A 15871-nucleotide genomic window follows, 5' to 3' on the forward strand; every position below is an offset into this window, starting at 1 on the left:
TTTTTTTTTTTTTTTCTTTCATTTTTTGTTTCAAACGAAAAAACGAACTGTCTGAATGTACACGGACCCATGAGCACCTCACTCCATTGTTTATGTTTCTGTTACGGCGTGATGTCAGACAGACCACTTATCACAGACCAGAAGTCACTCCCCGAAACTTTTTTTTTGGTCGCTCCCCGAGATGCATAGAGGAAATAAAATTAAATGATAGTACTAGAGGAAAAATAGTAACGCACAGTAATTTGGATAAGTAACTTTAATCTGATTACAGGATTTTGACATAGCAATGCATTAGTTTACTAGTTACTGAAAAAAGTGGTCCGATTAGAGTAACATGTTGCTGACATTACTGTTGATGACTGAACCTTTATCTCCTGATGTTTCCTGACTTTGTTTTTTGTGCTGTCAGTGCGCAGAAAAGGACCGACCCCCCTTGGAGATTCAGCATGTGTTTGAATTAAATCCACAGCTGACAGAAAGCTGCTTATTTCCAATTACAGGCTGGGAAGCAGAGGTTTGGCTTAGCGGGGTGTCTTAATGACAGTGTGTTGCAGCCCGCCAGCCGCCATGCGTCCCCCAGCTGGATCACACACTCACCATTTATACACGGAACATTGTTCTGCACAGCATCAAGTCGATTTGGTACAAACACCACGAGACATGGTCCGACCTTTGGCCAAATGTGATGCAACAATGTGTCACTGATCACTCAGAGTGCATTCAGTTCATACCACAGAAAGAAACTTGTAAATGCTAAAACTCTGGTTCTATTTCGTATAGGCTTCGCCCTTTAAGTGCAGTCGCTTAGTGGGTTTATCTCGTCATGCAAAGCATCGCACTGAAAAAATTAGTCCACGCCCACCTGTTGTGTGGGCCCCACCCGATCCGTATAAATTACGTTAAGAGCGGGTAATTGGCTCCCATTTTTCTTCAGCAAGCTAATAGCACTGTCAGACGAATGAAGAAGGGACGTTGTCCAGCTTGACCAGCACAACCTTTGTTAAGGCTGCCTGTGGTCCCGCCATGCCAACCTCCTGCCGTCCCGGTGAGTTCTCCTCCCCGAGGAGAAGCAGACAAGCAGCTTGCTTCAAGGTAAGCGCCGAGGAATATTTCTCAGTGGCGGGTCGATACACGCTGGACGACGCCATCGACCCTTTTTTACTTTTATTGCCAACTCTCGGAGCGAATCGAATGGTTCCTCCGGGACAGGTGACATCAGCAGCAGCCCCTGCTGCTCACTCCCTCCTGGAGATCGTAGTGTCGGAACAAGGGGGGCTGAGCGGATGCTCACACCCCCGGACCTTTTTTGCATCGGTGACCACACCGCTCAAAGCCGTTGGTGCCCTCCTCTTGGAGCTGCCCGGCATAATCCAGGAGGCGACTGACATGAAGGGACTTTTTTCTGTCCCTCTCCTTCCCCCGCCCAGATCAGATGATCTGGCGGGAAGGTTTTTGGCTCCACCCCGGCTCGCCGTCCTGATTCTATCTGGCCTCGTTTCCCAGCAGTGACGTCCTACTGGAACGAGGCTGCAGCCGGACCTGGTAGACTGAGAGTGCTGGTTTCCGCATCCGCACCCATCACCAGAGTGGAGGGATTTTACAGAGCGGAAACTCCCACGGTGCCCCCCCCAGAGCCAAGCTTGGCGGAGGCTCTCGGAGCAAAGAAGTCCAAGTTGGACCAGCGTCCTGCGCCTCCGGGGAGGCATGACCAGACGGTGACATCGCTCTCTAACCGAGCTCACCAGCATGCGTTCCAAGTGACTGCAGTGAACAACGATGTTGTGCTGCTGATGTACAGCACCTCAGAGGCTGGAGGGACAGACCTGCCTCAGGAGACGAGGAGCTCCCTCTGCAAGCGTCTGACGTCACCCTCAACCTGTGCGCCTCGTCTGCTGTCTGCCTTGTCTCGCATCGCAGCCTGGATGACAATGGCTCAGAGGTTCACCTGGCTTGTCACTCCCCCTCCCTGTCGGAAAGGCTGCAAATGGACTCGCTGGAAGGCCCCATCATGACGGACGTGCTGTTCGGAGGCAATTTTCAAGCCGGAGGAGGTGTCGGCGACTGTGCGCCATCTGATTAAGTCGCACCCCTCCTCTCGCCCCCCCTCCCCACCCCCGCTGGAGAGAGTGCCGTGGCCGAGACAGCAGAGACGCACCACAACTGCAGCAGCATCTTCTCGCTCCTCTCCGCCACCAGCCCCTCCCGTCAGAGTATAGCCCTCCTCATCCCGACAAGCTGCAGGGCTCAAGGAGGAGAAGATTTAAAAATGATTCATTATGGAGGATGGGTGTGCATAATGATGGTTTGAGTTTTTGGAATAAAACGTAAACATCATTCAGGAATTAAAGTGTCTGTTTTTCAGCCTGACTGTCAGTTTGTACGATCTCACAGTGGCTTTTCCTCACACATCCTCCACACAAGCGAGCCGGTGTACTCCAACAGGGTTTTAATCACCGCAGCCTGAGAAAAGAGACAAAATGCGTGCGTGAGCGACACAGCAGTCAAAGTGAATGTTTTCAGCAGACTGAGTCCAGTGGGAAACCTCGCTCTCAGCCCAAGCTGTGTACTGCCTCTTCAACGCACGCCAGCTCACATCAGCATGGAGGTGAGCCCGCAGCCTGTGCGCGCCACAGAAGCGCTGCGCACCCACAGCAGCCCTAAACCTACATGATTCCGCATGCTCAGGGGCACGCACCTTCCGTCAGCGCACGCCAGCTCACATCAGCACGGATGTGAGCCCGCAGCCTGAGCGCAGCACAGAAGAACCGCACCCTGCGGCATCAGCAGTCCTCACCTACACAGTCCTGCATGCTCAGGGGCGCGCGCATTTCTCCCTCGGCGCATGCCAGCTCACATCAGCACGGATGTGAGCCCGCAGCCTGAGCGCAAAACACAGAAGCATCACGGCATCGGCAACCCTCATCCACAGCCTCACATGCTCAGGGGCGCGTGCACCTTCCCTCAGCGGACGCCAGCTCATATCAGCATGGATGTGAGCCCACAGCCTGTGCGCAGCATAGAAGCGCCGTGCACCCGCGGCAGCCCTAAACCTACACGGGTCCCCACGCTTGGGGGTGTGCACCTGCTCTTAGCGCATGCCAACTCACATCAGCACGGATGTGAGCCCGCAGCCTGAGCGCAGCACAGAAGTGCCGCGCCCCCGCGGCACTGGCAGTCCTCACATACACGGTTCCGCATGCTCAGAGGCGTGTGCATTTTTCCCTCAGTGCACGCTAGCTCACATCAGCACGGATGTAAGCTCGCAGCCCCCCCGGCAGCCCGCACACGGCCCCGCATGCTCAGGGGCACGCGCTTTTCCCCTCAGCGCACGCCAGCTCACATCAGCATGGATGTGAGCCCGCAGCCTATGCCGCGCACCCACTGCAGTCCTGAATCGGTTCCGCATGCTCGGGGCGCGTGCACCTTCCCTCAGCGCACGCCAGCTCACATCAGCACAGATGTGAGCCCGCAGCCTGAGTGAGACACACATGACGGTGATGACTGGCATCTGTAAATAACGTGACGCAGCATAAACGTGTGCCCGCTTCCTGAACGTTACGCAGAGTGGCGACGAGCGTGCGCTCCAGATAGATGGATGAACCGTTTTTATCAGCAGGGGATTCACGCTGTAGTACCCCCGTTCGGAAGAACTCTAGAGATGTTTTCTGTCATCTCTAGAACAGATCTCATTCCCCATCGCAGAAGCTCAGGAAATTCTGATTAAAAATGTAATTTCCAGGGTTCCAGAAGAAGAGGAAAACACAGGGTTCCACTCTCGTCACTTCCTGGTCCCAAACGGACCGGAAGGATGAGATTCATCTTAGATTTGTCAATATTGAACTGTGAGACAACATTTCCATTCAAAATGCATCGAGTCGCTCTGCAGCCGCCACACAGAGCAGGGAGGAGAATTCTGCTTTGTCTGGATGGTCTGCTGATGCTGACCCGCTTTTCCAGACAGGTGGCAGCAGTGCAACTCATGTGATACTGGCAGAGTGGTAACAGCTATTTCAGTCAGCAGACTTACGTCACACGTGTCAGACTTCACAGAGGCACATACATTTCTTGAGCTGTGGGGGTGCTGTGGCCACCCTACCAGAAACTCATATAAATGTTTTTGGAGTGTCACGAGTGTTGAATGTGATTCTACACTTTGCCTCTGTGTTATAGAATCATCATGTGTTGACTCACACAGACAGCAAGTGACTGTTGCATACATAACCGGCAAGGGGGGGGGGGGGGGGTGCGTGCTCAGCCCAAATGTTACACATTGTGAGACAGCTGCTGTGTTGGGCACACCAAAATCTGCTCTCCATCAGAGCAGTGTACATCCCCGGTGTTCTGAACAGGGGGCGGATGTGAGGTCCAGGGACGGTCTGCGTTACGGGGACTGGACCCTCCATCCAGAGCTGATGGCTCAGATGTAGCAGAAATTTAGCAAAGCGGCTGTGGACCTGTTTGCAACACGAGAGAATGCTCAGTGTCAACTATGGTTCTCACTGAGCCCGCGGGACAAACCACCGCTAGGGGTGGACACGTTTGCTCACAGCCTGTGGCCCAAAATGCTTCTTTACACACTTCCCCCACTCCCTCTGATATCACGGTTTCTGAACAGAGTTCAGGAGGAGGGACTGACAGCTCTCCTGGTGGCTCCCGAGTGTGTGAACGTCCCATGGTTCCCAGTTCTACGACACCTGTTATCGGGGCGCCCGTGGAAACTGCCGTGGAGGGAGGATGCTCTCCTCCAGGCAGGAGGAGCGATCAGGAGTTACCCAGAAATAGGCCAGCACCTTTGAGTCTGGCCGCTGAGCGAATCCGCTTAGAGAGGATGGGTCTCTCTCAAGATGTAGTGCGTACGATCCAGGATTCACGTGCTGCATCTACCACAGCGCTGTGCACATCAAAGTGGACAGTTCTTCAGCGCTGCTGTATGGAGAAAGGTGTAGAGGACACCTCATGTCCACTAGGTGGCGTGCTGTCCTTTCTGCAGCAGCTGATGGACAGAAACCTGGCTTTCAGCATGATTAAAATATACGCTGCAGCCATCTTTTCTTGTCACGAAGGTTTCGGGGACAGAACAGCTTTTAATCATCCGCTGATGAAGCATTTTTTTTAAAGGTGTACAGAGAGGCAGGCCTGTTTTCACGTCCACTTGCTCCACAGTGGGATTTAATGCTGGTTCTGCGAGCCCTGATCAAAGCTCCATTCGAGCCACTAGATCAGTTTCTGATTAAATTCTTGTCTTTTAAAACAGCCCTGCTGTTGGCTTTAGCATCCGCTAAGAGGGTGAGTGATTTATCTGCCCTCTCTGTTGCTCCATCATGTCTCAGAACTTAGGCTGATGGCAGCTCAGCTGATCTGAGGCCTAATCCAGCATTTTATGTCTAAAACATCATGAGCTCTTTAAATCAAGAGCGATTTTCTTGGAGGGATTTTTCCCTCCTCCCCACAATCAGAAGAAGGAGCATCTTTCCATCTTCTCTGCCCTGTACGTGCATTGACATGTTACGTAACATGCACGGCGGCATTGCGTCAGACTCAACATTTGTTTGTGCTCTATAGAGACACATCTGCAGGTCGCCCGTTATCCACCCAGCGCCTGTCACACTGGCTGTGTGAGGCCATTTCTGAAGCCTACAGAGCATCAGATTTAGAGCCTCCTGACAACCTCAGGGCGCACTCGACCAGAGGTATCGCATATTCGACTGCTTTGCATAATGGTATGTCAATGCAGGATATTTGCACTGCGACCGCGTGGTCAACATCCTGTTCATTTATTTGCTTTTATTTACGTGATGTGACGGTTTGTTCCATGACCCATTCTGTCCTTAGTGCCTTAACAGAATGAATATTGTTGTTTCATGGAATCTCGTTTAAACTCACATCTGACTGCATGCATTTACAGTGTGAGATGTTATCAGTCACAGGTTAAGACTGTTGTTCTTGTTCTATGGTTATTAATCAGTTCATGACTACTGTCATCAATCAGTTCATTTGATTAATAATCAGTTCATTTATTATTAATCTGTTCATATTGAAGAGCTGAGGATCTGCTCTGTTCACAGACTTTTTCAGACTCTCCTCTTTTCTGTTGAAAACCTTTCCGGGGCGTTCATGCACTCGGAACGCGTAAATTACACAGTGCGTGTCTGTGCATGGTGCACATAATTACGCAATGCGTATTTACGCACATGGAGAGCTGAGTGACAAGATGGTTTTTTTGGGGGCAAGCGGGCGCTTCTTATGGTGTTCGAATGGACCCAGTGAGGTGGAGACTACATCTGCTTCGCCCTTAACCCACTAAGCGACAGCTCTTAAAGGGCGAAGCCTATAAGAAATAGAACATTGGCTACGTACTGTAACCCCAGATTTTATGAGTATAGGCGTAGCCCTTTAAGCGTCAGGCGTCACTGGCTCCTAAATGGCTGAGGAAAAAGCTATTTGGGAGCCGATTACCTGCTCTTAACGTAATTTATACGGACCGGGTGGGGCCCAGACAACAGGTGGGCGTGGACTAATTCTTTCATTGCAATGATTTGCATGACGGGATAAACCCACTAAGCGACAGCTCTTAAAGGGCTACGCCTAAACTCATAGAATCTGGGGTTACAATAGGTAACCAACGATCTGAAACATGTTCAACAATTTTTTAATCAGGTGGGGATTTATATCGTTCCAGAGAGACATTTTGACTTTGTGAATGAAATCAAAAGGCCACAAGTTAAAATGATACATGAGAAAAACAAGCTCCCTCCATATACACATCACATCATCCGTAAAACCTACACAAGAAAATTAATGCTTTCGTCCACTTGAAAACATGAAGCTTTGTCTTTGTAAAAACTTAGCATGGTTCTGCTTTCAGATAGAGTTGTCAGAAGTGTCTTTCGAGTATTTATTTTTATAAGTTAAGTTTAGTATTGACATGCTTGTTCAAAATCAAACAATACTTTCTTAGTATATTAAACATAGGGCCTAAGAAATGGCACTTGAGACAGTTAATTTGTGGCTAAAAAATTGCTGAGTTTATTTGTTTTCAGAGACGTCATCTTTCTTCTGTTGCCACAACTTTAACCTCGAAGACTGTTAGGTTTACTTTAGTCTCTTGTAAATTAATAAAACGGCAGTTTAAACTGTGTTTAAACATTCCTCTGCTTTACTTTGTATAAGGATACAGAGGGCCACACTGACATGGCCCTTGGGCCCTATGTTGCTCAAGTGTGTATTAAAGTATTTGACTAAATACATGTATAATGGACCACAAATACAGGCAAGAATAATTTTAATGTCAATGCTAATAATAAAAGTTTCATCATTCTATTTATAGACTAAACTGCAACATTTTACACCTGTATATATGAAAAAAATGTGACTGTGGGTTCCTTTAAGAACATCTGTGTCTACTTGTAGCTCCACATCCATCTATCAGAATTAAATTGTATGCAGCTCGAGTTGGAGCTGCTACAACAGAGCTTTAGGGCCACGTTAAGAAAAAAAAATTATTTAAGCTATAAAATTATAATAATAAAGTGGAAACCGGATTCCAAAAAAGTTGGGACACTAAACAAATTGTGAATAAAAACTGAATGCAATGATGTGGAGATGGCAAATGTCAATATTTTATTCGTAATATAACATAGATGACAGATCAAAAGTTTAATCTGAGTAAATGTAACATTTTAAAGGAAAAATATGTTGATTCAAAATTTCACAGTGTCAACAAATCCCAAAAAAGTTGGGACAAGTAGCAATAAGTGGCTGGAAAAAGGAAATTGAGCATATAACGAACAGCTGGAAAACCAATTAACACTAATTAGGTCAATTGACAACATGATTTGGTATAAAAAGAGCTTCTCAGAGTGTCAGTGTCTCTCAGAAGCCAAGATGGTAAGAGGATCACCAATTCCACCATTGTTGCGCAGAAAGATAGTGCAGCAATACCAGAATGGTGTTACCCAGCGTAAAATAGCAAAGACTTTTAAGTTGTCATCATTAACCGTGCATAACATCATCAAAAGATTCAGAGAATCTGGAACAATCGCTGTGCGTAAGGGTCAAGGCCGTAAAACTCTACTGGATGCTCGTGATCTCCGGGCCCTTAAACGTCACTGCACCTCAAACAGGAATGCCACTGTCAAGGAAATAACAGAATGGGCTCAGGAATACTTCCAGAAAGCATTGTCAGTGAACACAATCCACCGTGCCATCCGCCGTTGGCAGCTGAAACTCTACAGTGCAAAGAGGAAGCCATTTCTAAGCAAGCTCCACAAGCTCAGACGTTTGCACTGGGCCAGGGGTCATTTAAAATGGAGTGTGGCAAAATGGAAGACTGTTCTGTGGTCAGATGAGTCACTATTTGATGTTCTTTATGGAACACTGGGATGCCATGTCATCCAGACTAGAGAAGACAAGGATAGCCCAAGTTGTTATCAACGCTGCGTTCAGAAACCTGCATCACTGATGATATGGGGTTGCATGAGCCCTTGTGGCATGTGCAGCTTGCATGTCTGGAAAGGCACCATTAATGCAGATAACTACGTTCAGGTTCTAGAACAACATATGCTCCCAGCTAGACGTCATCTCTTTCAGGGAAGACCCTGCATTTTTCAACACAATAATGACAGACCACATTCTGCAGCAATCACAACATCATGGCTACGTAGGAGAAGGATCCGGGTACTGAAATGGCCAGCCTGCAGTCCAGATCTTTTACCTATAGAGAACATTTGGCGCATCATAAAGAGGAAGGTGCGACAAAGAAGGCCCAAGACAATTGAACAGTTAGAGGCCTGTATTAGACATGAATGGGAGAGCATTCCTATTTCTAAACTTGAGAAACTGGTCTCCTCTGTACCCAGATGTCTGTTGAGTGTTGTAAGAAGAAGGGGGGATGCCACACAGTGGTAAAAATGGACTTGTCCCAACTTTTTTGGGATTTGTTGACGCCATGAAATTTGGAAACAACAGATTTTCCCTTAAAATGATACATTCTCTCAGTTTAAACTTTTGATCTGTGATTTGTGTTCTATTCTGAATAAAATATTAGTTGTTGGCACCTCTACATCATTGCATTCAGTTTTTATTCACAATTTGTTTAACGTCCCAACAGTTTTGGAATCCGGTTTGTAGAATAAAGTCTTAATATTAAGAGAATAAAGTCACACAAGACTTTTTTTTTGCAGCTTTTGTTTATTCATATATTTTTTTCCATGAGTCAGATCCACGATGCGACCAGTCAATCAATCCAGTAGACATGTCAGCAAATGACCAATCCGAAACTAAATGAGTCATAACATTATCCGAACTGGAACACAATAAAGCAGGGTTTACCGCATATTAACAGTCGTAAAATGAAGAATGTTGAGCATCTTGTTAAGTTATGCGTTGGTATTGGTTTTACAAATAAGGAGACACTTAATCTGTTAGCACAGCATCAGATTATTATCAGTATCAGGACTTTGAACCTGCTTAAAGTAAGGTGGTAGCTCTGAAGGAGCATTTAGCTTCAGATTGGTCATTTGCTGACACGCCAATTGGATTGATTGTCAGGTCGCGTCGTGGATCCAATTCGTGGAAAAAAAATAAATAAATAAACGAGAGCTGCAAAAAAAAGTCGACTTTGTTTGACTTTATTCTCAGAATTTTATGGCTTTTTTTTCTTAGCGTGGAAATGTAATTAATTGTTTTTCTTAACGTGGCCCTAAAGCTCCGTCGTAGAGCTGCAGTTATTTGTGAGAAGAAAAAAATAAAGATCAGTAGGACTGACACAAATCTGAGGGGACAGAGGCGATGTCAGTATGTGTGTTAAATTTCTAAATTTCTGATAGTAAACTTGATATTTAGATTCCTGGACCCCTTTTAAATTTTTAAAGCCAAAACATGGTCACATTTTACTTTTTATAGTTTAGTGTCCTCATAGGTAAACTCCTAAACCGATGTCCTTGTGTTGTGATAAAAACAAGTATGTGTGTCAATGTTTTCAGGTCCTGATGTGAGCTGTGTAACATAATCTTAGCTGGAAAAAATAAACCTGCAGTAAATCTCCAGAAGGTTGACTTGCTCTACTGACTGATTTAAAGTGAACGCACAGTTCAGGCCTGTTCCTGAGCCTAGAAACCATTGTCAAGTGTTTTTACCGGTACAATTTGGTTGCACTCCAGGTCAGAGAACAGGACGTGATTTTTGAAACTGGTGGGTTTTAGATGTGATTAAAATGTGGCAAAGTGCGATCAAAGAGAACAGCTCCTCCTTCCTCATTAATATGTGTCCTGAAAGTAAAATGTAAGGAATAATTTATGTTTTCAGTGTGACTCAGTTTATTTATTTATTTATTTATTCTCGCTCCCCCCCCCCTCATTTGTAGATGATCTACAAATGCGTGTGGATGTGTCGAAGCTTGGCAGCACTCAGACTGAATTATGCGGAGCTGCGTCGGAGAGCTGGAGCAGGCTGTAATCAGGACTGTGAACTTTCTGGTAGCACCCATGAACGGTGGAATAATCTTGGAGAAGCTGTAAGCTCGACTTTCGGTTTTAAGACTTTAAAATGCACTTTGTCTGTTTCCTCACCTCTCCCTTCCCCAAGGCCATGGACATGGGACAGAACCTCAACCGAGCTGATGATAACAAACACCTCTTATTTGGACAATGGCTGAGGGGGTCTCTGGACTATGCTACGGCCTTCCCTTAAAATTCAATGCCTTCACCGGCTTATATGTACCATATCTATTTATGTTGCTTTGCTGTGGTAGGTTTTTTTGATGCCTCAAACTGTGCCCTATCTAGGACATGGTGTGAGAGATATTTTTTAATACCTTATCTCCTCATGTTTTCTTCCTTTTTCTCATCTAAGCAAAACTATTATTCGGAATAAGAGGGCTGCACTAATTAGCAGCAGCTTTGTGCACTCAGTCCATCTTACAGACGGCTGTACGTACATGTTCTCGTTGTATCTCGGTGCAAAGACAATAAAGCTTATTCTGATTCTGACTCCAGGTGGTCATTTGTTAGTAAGTGTTATTGAAGGAAAATAGTTTCTTCCTCATCTGCTGCACCATCAGTTATTTGCTGCAGCTCAGACATGATTCATCTTTTACAAAGTTGCTTTTCTTACTAAACAGATCGTACCTTCAGAGCAGCCGTCGTCACTGCTGACACTCAGCTTCTCTGCATTGCCCTGAATGTATTTGTTGTAGAGTTTGATCCTGAGTGCCCAGCTCAGGTCCGGCTGCCTCACTGTGTTCTTCAGTCGCCTCCTGGCATTAGCAAACCAGTTGGACACCTGAGGGAAGGAGAGAAGGAGCAGCACATCAGGAAGAGTAGAATCCAAACTCTCTCCTCAGTCAAAATGCTTTGCCACAAGTCTCATTGAGGAAACAGTAAAAACAAGGAGGGCTGACGCAGGAGACACGAAGAGTCAGGCTGAAGAGAAACTCTGAAAGTGAGACATCCAAGATGCTCCTAAGAGATTTCCAAGATGTGTTTCTTTTCTGTGTCAACGCTGAGCAGAATCAAATGCCAGATAGGCAATGAACGCATCATTTCCTTCACTAATGCTCTGAGATGCTTGTCCCCTTCGTGTGCTTATTCTGACATGTGAAGTCTCCCTCCAACAACACGTGTTCTTTCCAGCACCATCTTCAAAATGCAATAAGACACTGAAGCCGATGCTCTTCCTGTCACTGAGAGAGGAGACTATTAGATGTTCTACTGGAATAACTTCATGCTCAATAAGTTTCAAGCAGCTTATGACAGAGCAGAGATGGGGGCGGGGGCACATGTTAGAGTACTTAGTTTTTAGATTCTGTCTTTCAGTATCATGTGTCTCAGTAATGCCCCTTTTCCATTAGTACCGGTACGGGCCGACTCGACCCTACTTGGCCCGGTTCTGAGGCTTTTCCATTAGTACCGGTACTTAGCACCTGTTACTATTTTCAGTACCCATGGCTCTGTGGTTCTAACCGGTACGAAGAGGCACAAAAACGTGACGTCAGAACACTGTCGGTCACTGATTGGTAGGGGGTGGAGTCACTGGATCCTTCAGAAACGTTTCAAAACAATAATCCGCCATTTGCAATTTCTCGGAGTGGAGCAGCGGCTGGACTTATTTTAAAGATTTTAAAAACAATACTGACAACATCTTGGTCTAATGTTGATGTGCTGGCATTTTTTGTGCTTGGTGGCCGACAACATAATTCAGAGCAAGCTGGATGGAGCTCTGCTGGTGTACCCCGATCCTCCCTCCGGAGCCTCCAGCGCCAGACCTGGCAGGGCGTCATCTCCCCGGCTCCAAGTTCAGCTGGTCACCGCGGAAGATCCTTCGATGTGCCGACTCGGAGGCTCGGGTTCCGGATACCAGCCTTGTGTGCTCAGAGCTCCGCAGGTCACTGCGAAGCTGGAGATGGGGACTCGCAGATGGCCGTTGCCAGACCCCGGCCGCGCGTAATCATGAAGGCTGAATCCCGATCCCACCCGGCAGTCAGGCGGACTGGACAGTCTAGGACGGACGCTGGAAGCGATTTTTAAATAAAATAATATTTTGTTTTTATACAAAAAATGTTTAAAAAAATTGCTGAAGCGATTTAAAAATGATTATTATTTTTTTACACGTAAAATGTTTTTTAAAATCGCTTCTACCGTTCGTCGCAGACCCGTCTCTGCCCGCCTGTCTGCGCGGGTCGGACCTTCATGATTACGCGTGGCTGGGGTCTTGGAACAGCCTCTGTGAGTCACCAGCTGAGCTGGAGCTGGGAGGATGAGCCTCCTCTGAGACCAGCAGAGCGTTGAAGATTAAAAAAAAAAAAAAACTGTGCCAGCTTCATCATGAAATCCTGTTTTCACTTTAATGACTGTTAACTCAGCTGAAAATCATAAAGACACAAAACTATTGGATCTCAGGATTATTTCCCTCAAACATGTTTAAAGAAGAGACAACATTCAGTTCAACTTTATTTTAACTCACAAATGTACAAATCACAAAACCAGAACTTTAAAGCAAAGCTAAAAATAAAATGTATATATGTGAACAAGAAAGGAAACCACACATTTAAAATGAACATTAAAAGTAGACACAGTGAGTGCAAATACATCAAATGATGATGAAAACCTATAAAAATTTAAATGTAATGTTTTTGTAGAATCTGGTTCATCAGAGTTTTAATTTATATACATATATATATATATATATATATTTATATAAATAAATATATATAGATATGTGTATATGTATATATATAAATACATATGTATGTATATAAATATATATGAATATATATAAATACATATGGATATATATAAATACATATATATGTATATAAATATATATGAATATATATAAATACATATATATGTATATAAATACATATGTGTATATATATACATATATATATATACATAAATGTGTGTATATACATACGTGGGGTTTACCATTTGATATATATATATATATATATATATATGTATGTGTGTGTGTGTGTGTATATATATATATTAGGGGTGCACCGATAAATCGGCCGGCCGATCGATCGGCCCCGATTTCCTTAATTTGGGGAGATCGGCGATCGGCCGATCTTTAAATGAGAAGCCGATTTTATCCACCGATCTTATCTGCCTCCGGAAAGGTCTGAAAATCAGCTGCTGTCCCCTTTTGCTCCACTGTGAGAGCTCACACACAGGTCACTCGGAGCAGCCATGTCGTCGGTTTGGAAGTTCTATGCTGTAAAAGAAAATGAGCTAAAGATCGCAATTTGCAATTCGTGTAAAGCCGAAGTAAGTCGTGGTGGAGCCACCACCAAAACCTTTAATACAACAAACCTCGTTCGCCATTTAAGAAATCACCACGCCGCCAAGTATGCAATGTTTGAAGAGAGCAACCAAGCTAAGGCTAATGCTAAAGCTAGCGCTAACAAAGAGCCAGTCGTTGGGCCGTTGTTTGCTTTTATGAGCAACGAAAAGAGCAAAGCTACCACGAGGAAAATGATGGCGTTCATGGCATTAGACGACCAGCCATTTTCAGTCGTTGAGGACAAAGGTTTTAGAAGCTTGATGCAGCACGTGTGCCCACGATATAATATGCCGAGTCAGAAATATTTTTCTGATGTTGCATTACCTGAGTTGTTCAGCCAAGTTTCGAGAGACACCCGCAGCCTGCTAAAAGCTAATACAAATACACTCAGCTTTACAACAGACATCTGGACTTCTGATGTAAGTTTAATGTCCATGTTAAGTTTTACTGCACAGTGGATTGACGAACAGTTCGAACGTCATCAAGTACTCTTAAACTGTAAAGAAATGGCGGGGTCTCACACTGCGGCCAATTTATCAGCAGAGTTTAAGGCGATGCTGAATCACTGGGAAATCGATAATGGAAGAGTTCACGTTGTTTTACGGGATAATGCTCGTAATATGGCCAAAGCGCTGGATGATATCAACCTGAAAAGTTTACCCTGCCTGGCACACACACTGCAACTGGTTGTAAATGAGGGACAGCTGGCGCAGCGCAGCATCACAGACATGGTGGCAACAGGAAGGAGAATTGTTGGACATTTTAAGCATTCATCACTTGCCTATTCCTGACTTTATGACATACAGACACAGTTAGGTCAACCCAGGAAACGATTACAGCAAGACGTTTCAACGAGGTGGAACAGCACAGTCTACATGCTGCAGTCGCTGTTGGAGCAGAGACGTGCTATTGGCGTGTATGCTGCTGAGCATGAGTTACAAGCCACACTCACAGCACACCAGTGGGAGCTACTGGACAATGTGCTCACCATTCTTGCACCTTTTGAGGAACTCACAAAGGAGATTAGCTCATCAACAGCTACAGCAGCAGATGTCATCCCAGCCATCACTGCACTCAAGCAGATTTTGGAGAGGCAATCGAGCACAGACCGTGGCGTGGGTACAGCCAAAGCTACATTGATGGAGGCTGTTGTGAGAAGATTCAGCAACATTGAGCATGAGCCCCTGTACAGCTTGGCCACTGTTCTGGATCCAAGGCAAGTAACTATTAACATTCTATTTTAGCCATAATTACTTTTAGCCTACTACTATATTTCAACAAACATTTCAATTAAATTAAAAATAAAAATTTCTTGATTGAAATGCATTTCTTTATTTACATGCAAGTCATAAAAACTGTTAATGTATACAAAACACAATGATTGACCCCTCTTTCTTTGTTTATGCAAAACAAGGTACAAGAATCGCTACTTCTCAGCAGAGGTGAAAGATGATGTGAAACTGCTCCTTTTGACCAAACTTGCAGAGGGGGAGACCAGATGCACACCTGCTGCAGGAACATCCTCTGAAGTGGGACCTCCTGATATCGATGAACCTGCAGCCAAAAGGCGTAGTCTACTGTTTGCAGCTCACGACGAAATCTTGAAGGAGAACATTGAACAGGAGCAACAGCTGGCCAGCCCTTCAGCTATGCAGGTACAGAACTACCTATCTGAGGTTCCTGTCGAAAGGAGCCAGGACCCATTGGTCTACTGGAAGATCAATGAAAATCGTTTCCCTCATCTTGCTCTACCTGCCCGAACCTATCTCTCTGCCCCATGCACAAGCATTGAAAGCGAGCGCCTGTTTAGCTTGGCTGTGTTAGGATTTGTGTCAGGAGCGAACCCAGAGTGTAGAACAGGGACTCAACTCAGCAGATATACAAAAATAGGTTTTTAATGATAAATGAAAAGTACAAAATAAACGAGCTGACGGGGCAGCAAAACTTACATAAACAAGGAAGGAGGCGCGGGGAACTCAGGAGACACGGGGAACTCGAGGGACCAGGAAGACAAGGAGAGACTCAGGAGACCCAAGGAAGCATACCCAACGAAGACGACCCGACGAAGAACAAGACAGAATAGGATGGC

General features: G+C 45.5%; 1 protein-coding gene across 1 annotated transcript in view; it reads right to left on the reverse strand.

Annotated features, from left to right (window-relative positions):
- Positions 1 to 15871, reverse strand: part of mkxa (mohawk homeobox a) — a 156512-nt gene that overhangs the window by 114391 nt on the left and 26250 nt on the right. The window contains 1 exon segment of the mRNA XM_037693881.1: positions 11127 to 11280. Coding sequence (XP_037549809.1) covers positions 11127 to 11280 — 154 coding nt within the window.

The sequence above is a fragment of the Nematolebias whitei genome, chromosome 20 (genome assembly GCF_014905685.2).
Source record: "Nematolebias whitei isolate Nwh7 chromosome 20, NemWhi1, whole genome shotgun sequence".
NCBI lineage: Eukaryota > Metazoa > Chordata > Actinopteri > Cyprinodontiformes > Rivulidae > Nematolebias > Nematolebias whitei.